This window comes from Lepisma saccharinum, chromosome 4, assembly GCF_977018435.1.
Source record: "Lepisma saccharinum chromosome 4, izLepSacc3.1, whole genome shotgun sequence".
Classification (NCBI taxonomy): domain Eukaryota; kingdom Metazoa; phylum Arthropoda; class Insecta; order Zygentoma; family Lepismatidae; genus Lepisma; species Lepisma saccharinum.
The window spans coordinates 106,281,211-106,301,407 of NC_139232.1; the positions used below are offsets into that span (position 1 = coordinate 106,281,211).

General features: G+C 37.5%; 1 protein-coding gene across 2 annotated transcripts in view; it reads right to left on the reverse strand.

Moving 5' to 3' along the window:
* Window positions 1-20,197, reverse strand: part of emp (epithelial membrane protein) — a 197,703-nt gene that overhangs the window by 5,544 nt on the left and 171,962 nt on the right. For both annotated transcript variants that reach the window (XM_083121032.1, XM_083121031.1), the window contains exons 6-8: window positions 3,465-3,855; window positions 1,908-2,029; window positions 252-377 (exon numbers count right to left, since the gene is read on the reverse strand). In XM_083121032.1, coding sequence (XP_082977158.1) covers window positions 252-377; window positions 1,908-2,029; window positions 3,465-3,855 — 639 coding nt within the window. The remainder of the gene's footprint in view (window positions 1-251; window positions 378-1,907; window positions 2,030-3,464; window positions 3,856-20,197) is intronic.

Below are 20,197 nucleotides of genomic sequence, written 5' to 3' on the forward strand. Positions count from 1 at the left end.
CAGTAGCAGTGGCTACTATTGCTTCAGTAAGTTCTAAAGCAGCCTCTCAATGGGAACCCTCTTCTGCTGCTTATCATATGACAACACTGTCGCCATAAGCCTCACACTGTACTCCTAACTGGGGATCCCAATAAGTGAACATTAATTTAACGTCATCTCCAAAAACAGGAGTGCCTAACTCATTTAGATGTTTTCATTATAATCAAGAATAATTTTACCAAAAGACTGACATAATGGTGAAAAATACTTACGTCTTCGAACCAAAGAATAGGGAAGATGATGTCAGGGAAGCTGGCGACTTGCTTGATGTCCACCACCTGACTGACTGCCAAGTTGATCTGAACTCGTGCCTTAGCACTCATCGTGGTCCCCATTTGCTGCAAGACAAGAAAATAGTAAGGAAATCACTGCTACAATTCATTCTTTAGTTGAAACATTCATTAAAACACGCCAGAGAAAAATACAGCCCTCTCCCAACCTTGCGCATTGTGTTCTTCAAAGCTCAGATATGCTAACCAACACTGGTACTTGTGTATTGCATTGCACCATGAGGGTTCATAGGGAACCAAGTTGTAGCGAGATGTACATTTATATGTGGGTCTCTCCGATGGCATAGTAGCAATGTCTTCACCTTGAAACCAAGGGGTCCTGGGCTTGATACCCACAAGAGGCTATTTAAACTGAAGGCCCAGTTTTGATCACGCCCCTGACCGCCGGCCGGTTCAAATCTGGGAACTTTTCTAACGGTGGAAGCGGCCCCGGCGCCTACCCAGCATCGAATAACATGGGTACCTGGGGGAAACCCTGGGGGGTAAAGGCGGTCAGGGGCGTGATGCTGATCACATCACCCCCACTCACGACCGGATCAAGAAAGTGTGGGGCGTTACCCCCACACCCCCTATACGCCTTCATGGCGTGGTGCTATGCACAGGGGAACACTTTACCTTTTTTTTAGGCCCAGTTTTGATCGACCTATCTGTGCATAAAGTAAACATAAACAGCAACTCAACATGTATGTCCAAGGCACTGACATGTGTAGGGGGGAGGGGAGGAGCATATAGGGCTACAGCTCCTTCTGAAATGAAAGCAGAAAAGAATTAGGGAAAAATCACAGTGGTAAATTCAAGCCACATTTAAAATGATCCCCGACAGTGGCGGCGATTAGGGGGGCAAGGGGGGGCAGTTACTCCCCACTTTTCTTCAATTTTGCCCCCGCACTATGTTAAATCTTATCTACAAAGGGAAATATACTGTCTTTGCCACCCAGTTTTGACACCTTCCCCATCCTGGTTTTGGAACCCAATCACTGATTCCCAATTATCATTTGTGTCTTTTGACAACTTTCAGTTCAGAGTGAAGGCTACAGATGGTAATTTCAAAATATTTTATTGTGTATCACACTGCCCTTAGAATGCAGTCCCCCTTTTTATATATAAGACTTGAAAAGAAACTCCCAAAATTGAATTTCTAAGAGATTGAATTCTATTTGAAGTGGCACACTCTGCCAATTTTGGGAATTCCTTTGCTACGGAAACACAACCAACTCATATTTGAGTAAAAGACTTGAGGAACATGTCAATTACAATTACATTTTACAATTATGTATTTATCTATAGTTTTCAAAGTTATCTGCAAAAGAATGTATGTAAGAATGTCGTGTAATATTGAAGGAAAAAATAGGCGAAATAAGCAAGGGATTTGGCATATATATATATATATATATATATATATATATATATATATATATATATATATATATATATATATATATATATATATATATAATATTTTGTCACCTGACTATCATTTGAAGAATTACCCCCCAAATAAAGTTGTGTTATGGCAAAAATGTTGGCCGAAAAATCAATTTATGAAAATTGGGGGAAAAAACTCTTACAAATACTTACAGGTTGGATGTCAAGGTAAAGTTGATGTTTTTCCTTGTCAGGTGGGCTCATGCCCTCCACAGCCTCCCTGAGTGATGGATCGGCGAGATAGAAGTGAGGGAACGACAACAAGATTGGAGAATCTGTAATAAAACACAAATAATATGCTCAGTTTTTGGAATTCTAGTTTGTATGTGAGTTATGGATAGTATGTGCAAAGAAATGTATTCTAAAAAAAAAAAATAAGTACGATTTTAAAGGAAAATCTTCATACTTTACTACTCAAGCAACTCAATGCAACATAGTTTTGAAATTTCAAAAGAAGAAACTGCTTTTAGACATAAATGTCAAAAAAATCGTCCCATCATACTTGATAATAGAATATACTGCATCACTAGCAACAATTATGATATTATATCCAAATTTATTACTATATATTTAGATATAATGTTTTACATCATAACATTCGTGGATTAATAGATAGCTTTTTCGCGTCATTGGCAGATTGAATTATGAGAGATAGTACATGCATTAAAAGACATGAAAAGGATTTAACATTAATGAACTAGGCAAATATAAATGAAAAATAACAAAATTAGAGAATGCAACAAGCTCCCCCCTCCTCTCACACATACACACAAGTACAAGTGCAGTTGATCAAAATATTGTGTCAATCAGGCTTAATCGTATATAGTCAAATGACGAACATATCCAGCAGAGTGCACGACTCTAGCTAGTGAGCTTACTAACAGCACAGGGCGTGAGCAAGATTGGTCGAAATAGGTGATGGGTCGAGATAGCATCAACAGTTCGCTTGTTGGTTGATGGATTCGGAAGTTATGACTCGCTTCCAAGCTTCTTATGCATAACAGCCAGATATATTATGAAATTAATCCAGTAATGATTAATGAACCGTATTAGTGTGGTGTCAGTGAGAAAGATTAAGTCCAAGCAAACCCGTCACATGGTGTTTTTCTGTGCGATAGCATTCAGTTTTCCATCACAAGGGTTAACTTTTAAAATTGTGACAGCAATTATGAAACAACATTGTCATGAGTAGCATACGTCATTACAAAGATGGTATGTGGAAGAATACGCGGTATTATTACACATACTTTACAGAGGATAAGGTAAAGAATAACTGGAGTAAGAAATCAAATAATGCAAAACTCCAGCATCTGATCCAGTAACCACGGACAGTAAGTGGCACTGCTCCAGTCCCATGAGGCTGCCGAGCTCCCAGCAGGCATCACGGCAGTGATGCGGCAGTTAAGCATCGAAACTTGATTTTCTATAAAAATGCATGATTTCCATAGTCCCGTTTTCCTTACCTTATCCTCTGTAAGAGATGTGTAATGTATAGACTATTCGAAATACCATCTTGGCATTGATGTATGATACACAATAACAATTTTGTTTCATGACTGCTGTCAGAATTTTAGAACTTACCAATGCTATCGTATAAGAAGACGCGACGTTTGTTTGAACTCAATCTTGAACAGTTGTATGCAGGCCACGTCACCACTAATATTGCCGTTTTTGTAATGAAATCTTTGAGAGATTTTCAGGAACGCTTACCGTATTGACACAGACTGACATTGAAGAGTCCATTGGGGGCACACGGGGGTCCAGCAGGGCAGAAACAATCATTCTCGGGATTTCTGGAAATGTCAGCGAATACGTTGGTTGGGGGACTGAACCTAAATGCCTTCACATCATTGTGCTCAACCTCCTTCTGGAACTTGAGTGGCAGCAGCCGGCACATGTCCTTCTCATATACATACAGGGTGGAGTTCTCCGTGATAGATGGGGGGAAGATAGAGCCGTCACTGCCGTTCAACCTGTTGCACTTCTCCGTCTTCCAGTGGGTCATGTGGCTGTAGCCGTTGAACCGGTTCACCAGGCCGTACTGGGTGATGTCCTTCTCACCTGTCCATACCGTCACGATATCCTTTGCGGTGCCATTTTTCTGGAAGGATAAGAAAGGATTTTAGAGAAATGTCAACAAAAACTCCAAGTCAGATTCAGAATGGTTCTCCGTTAAAACATACAAGGGTCAAATTAACTAGATTTTCTAACAGGTACTTAGCCAGATTCCAAACTGCTGCTCGACTTTTAGGCAAGACTGAAGGTTCAAGTCTCCTTTACGCTCATATGTGCTAATCAAATCAATGAACGAATGAGTTAAAATTTTTGGCAGCATCAGCACAAATGGGCAGGCGTTTATAAGAATTTTTCCATCTGGGGGGAGATGTTTAGGGGAGTGTAAGGGTAAATTTAGAACCAAATTAACATAAATTGGGCCTTTGTGGTGATGTTGAGGAAATTTTGTGGGTATTGATAACTCACTCAAAATGGTGATTTTGCACCCTTTAATGTACATGGGAGAAAATCTCCTTATCAAAATCCTTACCTGAGAGTTAAAAAAGAGGTGTAAAAAGCCTCTTGAAAAAGGTTAAAAGTACAAGTTGTAAAATTAAAAAAAGGTTTGAAAATAGAATGACAGAGGAACATCTGGACAAATCGTTCTAATGGTTGTGACAACCTATTCACCCAATATAACAAATAATTCGGTAATAAGCAAGATGATAATTATTAGGCAGCAAGTTTTCTAATTTCACTGTGCTTTGAAAGAAATGTAAAAGTATTTACATGTTTTAAATTCTCTTTAAGAAATTACATCCTCTGTATGTCGCAGAGATGTTTAAAAATAATAATTTGATTAAGACAAAGTTGTTATAACCCCAGAAATAATCATTAAAAAATTCAGTTTACACTTGGAAGCTCTCCATGTATTTTTGAATGTGGGAAGTAGATCATTGTCTCGGGGAGTTTGGAGACCTCTGACCTACAGTCATCTTGAGTTAGAAATGACATTTCACCATAGCATTACTGAATCAGAATCTAACTCCAAGTTCTGCAATTGAGAAGTCTCATCTACAACAAATCTGGCTCCATCGAGTTAATAACCGAAAGAATATCTTGTGTATTATTGATAAGTACAGTGCAATTTCACTAGCACAATATTGCCTGTGGGCTACGATTGTAACCAGTTGAGGAAATGTACTTTTGACTTAGAACATTAACTTAAAGACAGTAACAATTTGAGGCAGAGTCGATATTAAACTGGTACCAGTGATTTACCAAGAATGTTCCATCTGGGAGGGTATAAGTCGTATTTAAAAGGGGTGTAAGGGTAAATGCAAGACTATTAGAAGGAAGGCTGGGGCCATACCTGATCACGTGGTCCTTGACGTCAGGCATGACGTCACGGGCGGACAGATCGCTCCGCGCCACGGTTTCGCAGCGGAGGCTGTGTCCGAAAGCTGCAAGACCATACTTGAAGCGAGCATACTTCGAGAGCATACTCGCAGTGCGGTCTTGAAGCCTGGAAGCGGAAAGCTTTCGAACTGCACTTCGACTGCAGCGCCAACACAAGTGAGAAATGCAACAAAAGTTGCTTCGAAACTAAAATTATCAAACATCGACTGTATGTGCCACTCTTGTTTTCCGTGAACAACACACACATGACTCGGCGTGCAGTTTATATGACACAGCACGTTATTAATTATAGAAATATGAAATAAATTTGCTCTTTCAAATTAATTTTCACACATTCCGCAACGTGGTTTACGACAGCGGGAAAAGAAATTGTTTTCTCACTTTTAAACACCTTCTCACTATAGAAGAAAGAAACCACGCATATATGAATAAAACCAATAAATAAAATTACATAGTATTTTAAAAACTTGTTTACTTACATTTCCACACAATGGAAGAACTACAACTACCAGCTGATTGACTTCAGACGTCCATTTTTTTAACAAATGAAAAGCAAGCACAGATCGCAAGTGTGCACCGCTCGTGTGCTGCGTCCTCTGGTCTTGTACACTCGTTTGCTTGGCGCCTTCAAACTGCACTAGGTGACGTCACTTCCGTCAAGACTGTACTTCAAGTATGTACTTTGTACCTTTTGGACACAGCCGGAATCAATGCAGAAATTATGAACAAAAATGAGCCGTCATTATGCCCAGAAGCTAGCTGGGACTGAATATACAGGTTCACTTAGGATCCGAGATAATGTATGTCTTCAGAATTGGATTATACAGCTATTAACATATGTATTGAATCGGTAGTTTTTAGGTCGTCACATTTCTCTCTGAAACCTAAAGTTTCATGTAAAATTGAAGTTAATATGCCTGGTCATGCATTTTGTTAAATAAAGAAAGGCAGAAAGCCAAAATTATGGATAAGTTGAATATGTAAAAGAAAACAACCTCATCTATTGCTCTCTTTTAGGAGTGAGAGAGGAGCTGTTTTCACTTAACTTCTTCAAATTTGGTAACTTTGCTTCGACTATTGATATTTATTTCATCATTAATTTTCCTTATTCAGATTACAGTTGTGAGTCTTATGAATCTTTGAACTACACAGGGAGGAATGTGAGGAAGTTCCGTGTGTATTATGTCACAAACACTTTAAACAACTTTCGACTGAACGAAAACTTGAGACATAGAACTGAAGAAAGTCGAGGCTCACTTTATATATTTATATATATATATATATATATATATATATATATATATATATATATAAAAAAAAATCAGTGGGATGTCGAACAGGGGTGCCCACAGGCGGGTATGTGAAAGCTGGTTGCGTCCACTTAAATAGAACAATGGAGGACGGAAGTTGAACTACGTTGTCATTTAAGCATCACTCGTATATAAATAGCAAGTTGTGTATTTCCAAGGGAATTATAACAGTTACTATGTATTATTAGTGTTGTTAACGAGACTAGACACGAGAAGAGATGGAATTTTCACGCGACGAGACATACCAGTGTCGCCTCTCGGCAACACGGTATATCTATTTGAGGTGCACAATATCCAGCTATTACATATTAAACCTTAAATTTTTATCATTAATTCTGATGTGGAATTACCCTTGCTTGGGGAAGTTTCCAACTCTGTAGTAAGGAAATTGAGCACTAGGATGGGAGATAGCCAAGTCTTGAGTATTAATTACTGTTGCGCTTAGACTGTTGTGGGAATTTTGGTGTGGCGATTGAGAATTAAATTATTTGGAGGAGGTCGAGATTTAACTCTTCAATACCAACAGTGAACCTAAAATTGACATAGCAATTTTGGTGGGGCAGGATATTATATTGGGGGTATATGCTTGAAGTTTTTATCTTACTATACCCGTGAGAGCCTTTATTATAAATTACAATATTATTATTTTTTTATTCTAATAATTGTAACCCAATTGAAGTGTATGGTAACCTGATGTTGTGTAATGAGACTACTGGTATCGCAATCCACTAACAAGTCTTGTTAGACGCGATGTGTTCAGTTATATATTGTCACCCGCTGTTTTTATTTTTTCATCGGAGATTACGACACGTCGCAACACCTCACTGAAGGCATTGTGAACTGCAACACCTCACAACCCACCAGGGTGCGAAATCATTGAAAACTGGTGAGGGGGAGAAAGTTCTTAACCTACAACCCCCTACCCACGAACATATGTGTTAATTATACGATGTACATATTTTTAATGTTATTAAAAGTAAAAATAAATTACTCAATTCAAATAATTATTATGATTATTAATTAGAAATTAATTTGTTACTTTCATACATATCAGATAGTGTAAAGCAGCGAACTAATTCCATTACTAACCGGTTAAAGATGTTAATAAATTATGACATAGTTGAAGTGGTTTTATTATGTGTAAATTTTTGTTTAGTTTGTGCACTATGTTAATATAAATCATTTAGATTTCATAGTTATTATTGTTTTGTATTCTTGTTTTACTTTTACTGTGCGTATTGATGTAGATTTGTTAATGATCTCTTGGGACAGAAAGCATTGAACACTCCCAACCACACTAATTTGTGTGTGTTTTCGATATTATTCTTAGTAAAGTATATTTGAAATTAAAAGTAATTGCTTATCTTTTAGTAGTGGGGTTTATGGTACGGACAGCACAACTTTTAAGTGTAGAAAAGGCGAGGCTATTTGATTGAACAATCAGATTTGCTTATACTTAAAACAAAGCCAAGAGAGGCCTATACCCCAATTTTTCAGGTGTGATATGCTCTGATTTTTAAGAAATTCTGAATTTCTAGTGTAGAAAAGGCGAGGGCTCAACAGATAGATTTACCCGTACTTAAGACAATGCCAAGAGGGGCCTATACCCCAATTCTTCCAGTGTGATATGCTCTTAATTTTAAGAATTTTGAATTCTAGTGTAGAAAGGGTGAAAGCCTCTCAGACAGATTTGCTTATACTTAAAATTATGCCAAGTTCCCATATGATCTTATTGCTTATAGTGTGTTTTTCTGTCAAAATCCCAGGAATTGAATTTTAGTGTAGCTCAGATTGATTCTGCCATGTATATTAATATAAAGCTTATAGTTACTGGGTTCTGAGGCCCAGTGGAGTGTGGTGCATAGCCCCATGGTTTTTATTGCCTTGCAATCAGGAGGCCTCTGGGTTTGAGTCCTGATAAAATGTGAAGCCTCTCCTGATGGCAAAATGTTAATATTGTTGCTTTGTAAGCAAAAGGCTCGGGTTTGAGTCCTGATAAAATGTAAAGCCTCTCCTGATGGCAAAATGTTAATATTGTTGTCTTGTAAACAAGGGGCTTTGGGTTCGAGTCCTGATAAAATATTTAAGATTGAAAACATGTGGCAAAATAATATGTCCACAAGTGAGATTTTGAGAATAGTTGATATACAACTCCCAGATCTGAAAACCTGGTAAAAAGTGTTTTACAATAATATATTGTACAAAAAACTGAATTTTCTTATTTTCTCATGTTTTATAACCACCTCCTCAATACAATAGGAGAAGAGCGGGTAAGCATAGTTAATTGTTTGCGTGCTTTGCTGGCACGCAAGAGACACGCTAGAAGGGAGCATTAATGATTTTTCTGTATGATTCACTGAAGGGGGGGCATTAATCTTTCTGTGCGTGTAACATGTCTGTAACAAGGAAAATGTAACAAAGATTATTGAGATAAAAACATATTTTCACACAGTGGCAATGAACTGTACCCCCCTCGTGCTAAAAGCAATTCTATTCTGATAATATGAGCCTAGGCAAAGACTTAGAAAATATTATGGCAGTTCAAAATCCAATTTTGTCTGCATAAGGGTCTCAGAACCCAGTAAAATGTGGGCATATTCCATATTGAGAAGTGTTAATATTGCTGCATTGTAATCAGGGGCTTTGGGTTCGAGTCCTGAATAAGATTGAAATACATACAACTGCCCACACATAAGATATTCACTGCTAGCTGATAATACAGTTGAGGTTTCAAAGCTGGTAGAGTGTCTGGGGCCTCTCTGACAGCAAAGTGTTGGTATTATTGTTTTGTAATCAAGGGCCTCTGTGTTTGAATCGTGCTTCTAGAACTGCTCTGTGACTCTCTCATTTCTCACATCATAAATATATGATTTTTCACCGATGAGAATAACACTGCATATTGTGTCTTCAGGTAAAGCCTCGTGAAATTCACAGATAATTTTAATGTTTGTCCTGTCATTAACCACAACTTGTTTCCTTTTTGAAGTGTTAATTACAAACATGGGTCTCTGTGTTTTGAATTCATCTGGTGTGTAGTACAGGTCAGTATTGCCAGTAGTGACCCTTTTGAATGCCGAAAAAGCTTCATATAATTTAAGAAAATCATCCTTGGACATGTCTAAATTATAATTTTCTCTAGGAAATACCTCATTTCTGCCATTTTTAAGATAAATGTTCTTGATGTTGCAGTTATCAAATCTACTTGAATTTTTTTCCTGATTATTGTGTCTTCCGGTCTGAAACAGTACCACCACGAAATCAGGCATGTCGTATTGAATACTGGAGAATGAATTTGTGGCATCAAATTCATAATATGTGCCAGATGCGGGCTTCTGTACGCATTGATATGTGTAAAATTGCAGAGGAATCTGTGGATTTTTTACTATATCAGCTTTGTATTTAAGAGCGTAACTGGCCTCATACTCAACAACAGGGATTCTTAGCTCCATAGTCTGAATAATGCACTTGCCTGCATCAGGTAAGGTATTAGGCAAAGCTTCCCCTGTAGGATTTAATGTACTGTACCTCATCAATGCATTATTATCATTTGCAGCTCTTCTAAATGTAATTCTTAACCCGCCCTTCCACATAATTTCTTTGTAATCCGAGAAGAATCCTGGCAATAGGCGCATGGGGAACAGTACAGTGTGGCTCTTGGTTAATATCTTATCACCAGCTTCAAATCCACCGATTCTGTAGTATGAAGCCTCGGTTTTGGATAATTTTAGAGTGGCCAAAGCTGTGGAGGTAATGCCGGGATAATCTATTCTGTTTATAACAACGCCATGCTTTCTGATCTCAATTTCAGAGAACAGATGCGGTACAAAATTGTCTACAAGTCTTATATTTGAATTTGCCGGATAATCTGTTCCATCGAGCTTTACAACATCAAATTTGATGTATAGATCTGCTCTGTGAGGGTGTATAAATCCATCCCCTACATCAAGATCAACCTCAATCTCTGTGTTGGGCTGATTTAAATTTGCAAATGTCCTCCTGTTTGGAGGGAATGATTGTAGCTCATAACTCTCAATATTTTCCATTGTATGTATTTTTATTTAAATATTAATCTCTATGATAGCAGTTGTTGTGGCTCCAGCAAAATCAACTAATTCTTCTTTTTCATTAGTGACCATCAATTCAATGTAATCTATTCTATTATGACACACAGGAAAATATAATGTTGGGGATGGATTGTAGATGATGGGCTCCATAAATTCGGAATTAGGCTTGAATGTTGCAATGATGCCAGTTTGTTTGTGAGTGCCTATGCCATTTGATTTGGTGATCATACCCTCCGCCACATTACAGTGAATATTCAGAGTCTCTATGGCTAAGAATTTGGGTATATTCATAGCAGTGTGTTTGATGGCTGCTTCAAGTTTTGTGTTGTTCTCAAAGCCTAACAGCTCTCCTATAGTACCCAGATCCACTGTTTCTGTAGCAGATACAATCTCTACTCTGTGAGTGACAGAATTTTGAGTTAATACTATACCTCTGGGTAAGTGAGCATTTAGAGTTGACAGATTATACTGCCCTGGAGTGATGACAATTTTTTGATCCCCTACTGCAATTGTGTTGTTGTGGTGTGTAATATTAGGGATCAGGTACATGCCGTAAAATGCTCTGAGAGCTATTGTTTTGGGATACACAATGTCATCATGCAATTTGAGTTTCAATATTGAATTTTGGCTGGTGAGATGGAATACCCCCATGATGTTTTAAATACCACAAGGCCTTTTGAAAATTTTCAATTGATGGTTTATTTATTTGAGACATATATCTAAGAACAGATAAACACAAATGTCCGCAATTAACATCTTTGAAGTTTTGAAGACGGGCATTATTGTAATAAAGATTAGCTGATTTTAGGTATTTTATTAAATTTTCAGGTGGAACACCTCCAAATGAATCAAACACAAATGCCTCATTTTTTAAATATTTAAGATAACAGATCCAGTGAGTGCCCTGATTTTTGTACTCATCCAAATTAACAATGCCACACTCTTTGTTGAGTGGTTGCTCTGGTAAAGAATCAGACATGTACACACCCCTAAAATGTTTGATGCCCAGTGGCTTGATTAAAGCTTCAATATCTTGGTTTGTAAGCGGCTCTTGTTTTTTTTAAACTTATTCATGGCTCTCTTAACACCTTTGCCCTTTTTCTCCATGGCCAGGTTATGGCGCCTCTGCTCATCTAATTCTGCCCTATTTTTCTTGGCATCTATTACTGTTTTTGCTATGGCAGCTGATCCCCCAGCCAAGCTCCCAACAGCCCCGAGAGCAGCTAAGATGGCAGGGATAGTAAATATGAAACCCCCTGTATGCAATTTTTTTCTTGATTGCTGTAATTTTTTTAATTGGGGGGTACTAAGCAACAATTTCATACCATGTCCCTTTGCAAGACAAGAGCTTTTTTTCTTGCGCTGCTTTTTGGTCAAAAGACTATCAATAGTTTTAAGAGATTTGAGACCTGCATAAGGTATCTGATACATAACACCCTTGGCCTTCATTGTAGGTTTATTATTTACAACCCCCACCCCAGTTTTTGTTTGGTACTCATAGCTATGGTGGTTCCCAATGCTGATATTCTCTCACTTAAAGAAGCATCTTTGCTTACAAATCTACCAAATGCAGCCTCTTCTAATTTCTTGTCTGCAACATGTCTCTTGTCAAGATCAGTATGTGTGTTGTATGCTATGTCATGGTCTTTACAAGCAGCATCTAGGGGATTAACACCAGGGTCCCCTCTGTTTAATCTATGATCCAATTTTGTCCCGGGACCACAATACTGATAGCCTGGAATGTGTAGTTCAAATGGCAGCTTGTTTATAATGTCATTAACCAGGCCCCGACCCTCAGAAATATTCCAAAATTTAGGTGGTAGAGTATTAATAATTTTTATGAGATATCCAATCCCCTTAGGGTCATTCACTATAAAATTAGATAATTTGGTGCTTATCATGTCCATAATTCCAACCTTTTCATTGTAAAAATTGTGGTTGCCAGCATTTTCCTCCCCAGCTATCACCAATAACCTATCCACAAGTTTCCTGACATCATCAACCCACACAAATTCTTTGGGCAGGGTGTTGTATTGTTTGATTCCACTGCCAGTCTTGATCTGCGACCATATGGGTTTGATTAAATTATTGTATTTTGCCCCACTGCTAGACTTGACTCTTTTTTGTGTGGGATCATTGTTCTGGTATAGAGCATCTGATTTTATTAATATTTCTTTGTAATCCTCATAATCTTGATCTGTATAGCTGCCAGGCCTTTTCCTAGTCATCAGTTCCCACAACCCAGGTGTGCCGGTGTACTTAACAAAAGCACCTTTTTCTCCGAGACGAGATTCTGAATAAACAATTATATCATCCCCCATAAATGTTACTCTGAAATTGCCAATTCTATGAATGATGCTGCCGTCAAGCTCTGTGTCAGCATATAAGCCAAACACCTCATCTTTGTTGTCTTTAGGTGTGGTTAAATATTTTTGAGCAAGAAGACCCAATTCAATAGGATCTTGACTAGCTTCAATTCTTCGAGGAGCAACAGGACTAGGTGTATGAATACTGGAAAGTGGGGTGAATGGATAATCTAATATGTTCCTTGCAGCTACAGGTACAAGCTCTGTGATCAAATCTTGATTTTGCTCTGTAACAGTTTTGATATTCTTACCTAAATTATTAATAGCATCAATTACAGGCTGTTCTGTTTGTTTGTGTTTTTCATAAATTCCCCGGTTCTCTGATTTCCATCCCTTAAATCTTTTTACAAGATAATCTCTTAACTTAAGATCATCAATGATTGGTCGTTTCATGGTTGTTTATATATGTTTCAACGTCTAGAAAATCGTTGATTTTATTCCTGTATTTGCCACTATTAGGTGTTCTTGTCATATCAATTGTGACAAACCCATAACTGTCCTGGCTCCAGCACCTGCTGCAAAACTTGGAAAAATCATTGTAGCTCAAGTCCCCACCTACATATTCATCGTGTATGTGTTTGAGGTTGGTATGATCTTGATGAAACACGCATATAAAATTGCTGTTGTCTCGGATCAGCTGCTTCGGAATTTTAGAAAAAGTCTGTGCCAGGTAGAAGCAATCAATGTTTTTGTGCCGCCCCTGTGTAAAGAAATTTCTAACCTTGTTTTGATTATCCAGTATAATGTCATCAAACACAACAACAGAATTATCGAGACATTCATGAAGTGGCTTAACATCTGGTTCAAAAGTAGCAATATCCAATCCATCATATAGCTTCATCAGCTGCTGATATTTTAATTGTTCCAAGCTCTTAGAGAAAACATACAAGTGCCTGTTTTTCCAGTCTAACCAGTTGGGTGCCAATAAAAAATTATCAACCATTAGTGTAGTTTTACCACATGCAGATGGCCCAACAATAAGACACCTAATATTATCAGGCAGCAGCACTCCATTTATCTTATTCTGTTGTTCAGGTTCTGGCAGCCTTTTTATAACATCCCAGGTGCTCATATTATTATTTTGTCTGCATCGATCCAGCTGTTTTCTGGATGACCCAGCCATTTGACAAGTAACTTGTTGCCTTTTCTGCGGATAATTTTTTCTATGAGATATGTGTCAGGCTGTTTAGTTTTGCTGAGCTCTTGTTCATAGAACCTGCCTTTGAGAATTTCTCCTCGGTGATCTTTTATTATATATGTGTTAAGGGTCCCAGGTTTAACTTGAACTACTGTAAATAATTCGGTACTCCAGTTTCTTGTAAAGCCTCTCTTGAATAAGTGCTTATATTTGCTGATTCTTACTTGATCACCCACCCTGAATTTGGCCCTTCTTGTTGTTGGCTGGTATCTAGGATAATAAACAGTGCTGATCAATTTTTGCTCATCAGATGAAGTTACTTCAGAGGGTTTCATGTTGATTGTGGAATGGACCGAGTTGTTATATTTATGTAGAAGTTCTGGAAGGATTGTAAGCCATTTATAATTACCCTGCAGTGTAAATTGTTTATACATAAGATTTTTTAAGGTTCTGTTGAATCTCTCTACAATTGAGGCTTTGAGGTCACTGTAACTCGAATAATGTTTTATTGCCTGGCTTTTAATAAATTGTTGAAACACTGAATTATAAAATTCTTTGCCATTATCTGTTTGCAAATAGCGCGGTGATCTTCCTGAATGATTGATGATTGTCCTGAAGGCTTCTGTAACACATGTTCCAGTCTTGGATTTGAGTGGCACAGCCCAGGCAAATTTTGAAAATGTGTCTATTACAGTGAGTAGATACTTGTAGCCCTTGTTGATTTTGTCTAGGTTTTTCAACTGCCCAGTTGCCATTTCAATCAAGTCGCTCTGCCATAAATCATCTATGCCTTTTGTGACTACTGGGAGTCTCTTATAATTATGTCGGGCCTGTCTGTGTAATTCATCAACTATAATTTGTCTAGACATAATATGTAAACAGGAATATTGCAACTATAGGGTGTTCAGCAGCTGATACTGCAGGATTTTCTAAATATAATTTGTCCCCTATTTGTATTTTAAATTCCAGAGATCCATCATCTTCAGCATAGGCTGTTTCTAATGTATTGGGGTCTGTAAAATCCTCTAACTCTACACTGGTGATTTTCGGTTTGTTGTCAGCATTTGTTATTGATAAGGTAGGGTAGTGGTGTGCCTGTGGCTGATGCCAATATTTGATCTTGATTGGTCTCAGTGTGCCCCCAACAAAAAACTGGTAATAAAATTGTGCAGGGGACAGCATATATATTTTGCCACCTGGTGTAAATGGTGAATCATATTCTTTGTTGGGGATGCTGTACAATTCAAGAATTACTGAATGTTTTGGATTCTCGATTATGCCTGTTATTTCCTTTTCTGCTGTAAGCAATCTGCTTGTTACAGATTCAAGGTGCTCATTGATGGTCCTAACAACATCATCGTGGCCTGGCTTGATTTTTATGTCCACAATAAGTTTCTTGTATTGTTGCACAATCTCTTGAAGCTGGGTGGCAAAAACAGACAGAGCATTTGCTTGATTGGATTCCATGGTTCCTAGCTGTTGCTTGATATTAGCTACAATTTGTTGCAAATTTTCAACAACTGCCAATTTTGAATTTTGAGCAGTAAGATCATGGACCTGTCTTCTGATATCCTCAAACAGGGCATGCAGTTCATTAATATGTTGATTAGTTGGTAGAGTGGACACTGTCTCAGTGAGATGTTTGATCTCTGCTTGGATATTCTTGATATCTTCTGATTTCAATATCCTATTCACTGCCCTCTTAATATTTTTAAGTTCCTGTGATGTAGGAAGATTTGATACTGTATTTTGCAAAGATTCAAGTGCCAATTTCACATTATTTAATTCAGATGCATCAGCCACATTTTGCATAGCATTTTGGAGCAGGGCTATATCTGCCTGAGAGGGTGTGGATTGTTGTAAAATTTCAAGCTTTGTTTGAATATCATCGATCAAGTGATGAAAATGTGATAGTTCAGATTCAGTGTTGAGGTTTTCAAGTTTTGTGATCTGTTGCTGGACACTAACAAGGGTATCTACAATCCCAGGCAGGCGGGATTCTTGTACATTTGCCAAATCACTTTGCACTGCTGCTATTGTACCTTCAAGATGGGTTATGGTACTTTGAATTTTTCCAAAATCTTCATATGTTTCAAGTTGCAGCTTAATATTTGCTACACTCCGAGTTATTGCATTCAAAGCATCAGAAGATGGCAAGTTGTTCATAAAATTTTCAAGTGTTTCAATTTTTTCTTTAACCTCGGCTATGGCATTGTGCAGAGGATCCAGATTAGGTATCTGGAGTGACTGAATCTGTTCTTTCAGAGTGGAAATCACTAGATCAAAATCTTCTTGTGATTTTATGCTTTTGACAATTGTTTGGAGCTGTGTCTGGACATTATTTATCTGCTCTTCCAATTGTTGTTTCAATTGCTCAGAGTTGTTAGCCTGGGTCTTAAATTTGGCTTGAAGAGCTGCTACAGCCTCTTCTAAACTTTGAAAATTATCTAATGTTGCCAGATCAGTATATTTTTGAAGCAGCAATTTGAGTTCAGAATCAATTTTAAGAAGAGGGTCCATGCATTGTGATTGTAAATTTGTAATTTCTAGTTGAAGACTGGCATTGAGTGTGGTTTGTAAAGCTTGTAAATCACTTCTTAATTTCTTGACTCTGACATCAAGCATCAGAATCTCATCACTGTGATCTTCATGTCTTGTATGGCCAAATATATCATTAGGCATTTTCTTTTAGTGGTTATTTATTATAGAGTATCTGATTCTTAATTCTATAAAAAAGGGTATAAGCTTGTCATAAGATCCAGGGACCTCAATATATAAGCAGTCACCAGCAGAAACAGTATATACAGTGCCAGAAATCATGTTTGAGTGCTTAATTCTATAAATATTTCTCCCTACTGAAATTTTAACATCACCCTCAGGGGTTGTAATAAATTGCAATTGCCCACCTACAGGTAATTGGTAATGATTTAAATTATTGTTAAATATGTACAATGTTTTGCCTGTTTCTTCATCATTATCTGTAAATATGCTGTTCAGATGAATAATTAACAAGCCACTCAGTTTAGACATTACAGATTGTAAATCAGGAGAGGGTTGTGGTGTCGGCAGGTCCATAATAGCCTGTTTTTTGAACCCAAATAAGTTCATAGGCATGTTTATTTATTTCAAATCATGCTCTGTAATTGGGCATTTTTTTCCATTTTTCAAATCACAATGCCCCCATGGTAGAGTATGTATGCCACATGATAAAATGCATCTCTTATCATCATGTGGGTCCAGAGCCACTTTTGTTACAATATTGCTAGTCAGCAAGTGATTCTCACTCTGAATTCTATTTTCTGATGTTCTGATTGAATTCTGGGATTTGATGCAATTTTTATAATCTTCAAATTCAAGATCTTTTTCCACAGTAACTCTGCCAATGCCCTTGGCCTTTTTGACAACAGCACTACATGTTTTAAAACTGTACACCTTGGCACTTAACCCAGCAAATTCCACAATAACATCACCAAGTGTCTCATCTTTTAACTTGCCAGGCACCTTTTTGTTGTGGGGTTGAATTCTTGTATGTTCACTGGTATCAAAGTATTGAAACAATTCAGGCTGTGACATATCTTGATAAACATCTTCTGTTTGAATATCAAGAATAAAACTATCCGTGTCCATGTACAATAATTTTACACGATCCTTATAAAAAGGTTTCAGCACATCATAATACAATGTTAACATATGTAATTTGGACGATTCCAATATTGCAGCCCCTTCATAAATAGGTTTATCAAACTTAATCTTTGTTTTCATCATGTTGAAAAGTGCCATGTGCTCATCATAAATTCTTCTGTAATTGAAATTAGGCTTTGCAACCAATTTTTTGCTCCGGCTGGGGTCAGTAATTATTTTAACATCGGTATGTTTTCTGACATTTTCAATTGTTTTGCCATACACTGAATTCACCATCAATTTAAACAAGCTCTTATCAAATTGGCTCTTTGCAGATGTTCGAAGCTCTGTATTTGTGTCAATGTATGGTTTCAACCATTCTGAGTGCCTGAACCTCAAAACTTTGCCAACTTTGGTCACTTGAACACCATGTTTCATCAGGAACTGGAGGTTTTTGTAATATATGACATATCCCTGTTTCGGCTCCAGGGTCATCATGAGCTTCTTCTGTTTAGAGCCAGGTGAGCACCTAACCTCGGGAATTGGGGGCAGATCAGAAAATTTGTTGTGCAAATGATCTGGAATTATCAGATCAGTCTCTAAGAAGAGGCCATGTTCACGGTCATCAAAGTCCTGAAGATCTTCAATTTTGAAATCTTCAACCCACTCAAGCTCTGCATATGGCAGTTTTTGCATCATGGCGTGACCATAGAGGTTGTTTGCATCCACATAAAGTATATAATTTGATGGCCGTGCTGGATCATAATCAGGCATATGCTTGTTATTTGCTCTGGCATATCTCTGGGAACATTGCACCATCCCTCCTCTTATACATTCCTCCATAAACAGATACTTATCTTGATCGTGGATCAGATCCAATTGCATTTTGGTATTCAAAAACGTTGCAGCCCATGCTAGACCAGGGGCACTGTAAAAATACACTGGGTCCAGTCCATAATTTTGCATTGAAGATTTTCTGAATGTTTGCAATATATCAGTTGAGAGAGTAACATCAAGTTTCAAATAAGCCATGTGATAATCACCAAATGTCTTGCATTTAAAACTGTTCCACATCAATTTGGCATGGTGATAATCTTCATCAGTAATTCCAGATGCTCTGATTTTGCTGTAAAATGCTTCTTGTGGTGGCAGGGAACACTCATCAAATTTAGAAAAATCTGAGACATAGTCATATGGATATACACCCTTCCGCCTAATTAATTTCAGGTCCTGATCTGGAAACAAGGCACGTGTGATTTTCAAGTCATCATCAGATAATTGAGAGGCCAGTATAGCCAGGCCAGCCGATAAAAATCTGTAAGAATCAAGAAATCTTAATTGAATAGAAACACCATCAACTTTAATTATCTTGCTAATAGATATATATTTTTCATCATTTTCAGCTAAAATATTTAAATTCTGCTTCTCAAACCCCTCGTACCTGATCAGATGATGGAAATCATAATTGGATGCTCCATGGCAAAATATGGGGATAAATCTTGGTCTCTTGATCTTAATATTACAGCTATTACACAGGGCCTGTTTATATCGACCATCTGTATGAGAATGGTGATGTACCTTGATATTTGTATCTGAAAATTCAGAATCACATACCGGGCATTTTTCTGCATTGTTGAAATCCTCAATCTGTTCCTCTGTTAAAGGCAACATAGGTTTTGATTTCAACAAAATATTAGATGCTATGTCACGGCACACATTTTCTATTCTATGTGCAAATTCTTTGATGGCATTTGGTCCCATGTATGAATATTCTTTAATAACAACACCATCCCGTATAACCACAAAACAAAAGCTGGAAGGCTCATGTTGCTGGTATGGTGTACTTGAAGATTCTTCTGGATCTGGGCTACAGAATGCAATAGGTTTGAGGTTCGATTCGAAATCATAGACAATAAATGCAGGGTGTTCCAACAAGGCTTCAAATTTTTTGAATTTGCAATTTTCACTTGGATTGGGCATCACCATATGAACAGGTTTATGGTTCCCACAGTATTTCAGATGCTCAATTAACTTGTTTTTAGCAATTTCTGCACTCTCTTCACGAACCCCTTTCACCATTTTCTGACCATCAAATACAGTTAAGCATCTTCTGCACAACTTGAATATTGTATGAGTTTTGTCTAGTTGTGTTCTCACTAAAGCTTCAAGATTATGTATTAGAGTGTAATGGCATGTATCATCTCCTTCAATTAAGAGCAGATCAATCGGAATAGCAGATTCATCATCAAGTGTACTGATTCTGAGAGGTGCTATCGGGCAATTGCCAGTGGAACAAATAAATACATTAATAGATAATTGTTTGCCATTGATGTGCCTGGCCCTTTTTTCAAATTTGTCAATATTCTGAATAGACATTGGATATTCCAAACCCTCCATTACATCGTCAAAATCATATTCATGCTGTTTGTAATAACTTATTCTCTGAGGATTCCTTGAAACTGGATACAAAGCAGCTAATATACACCACAAAAAGCATTTCTGGTCGGTGTTTTTTATATTGACCACGGCT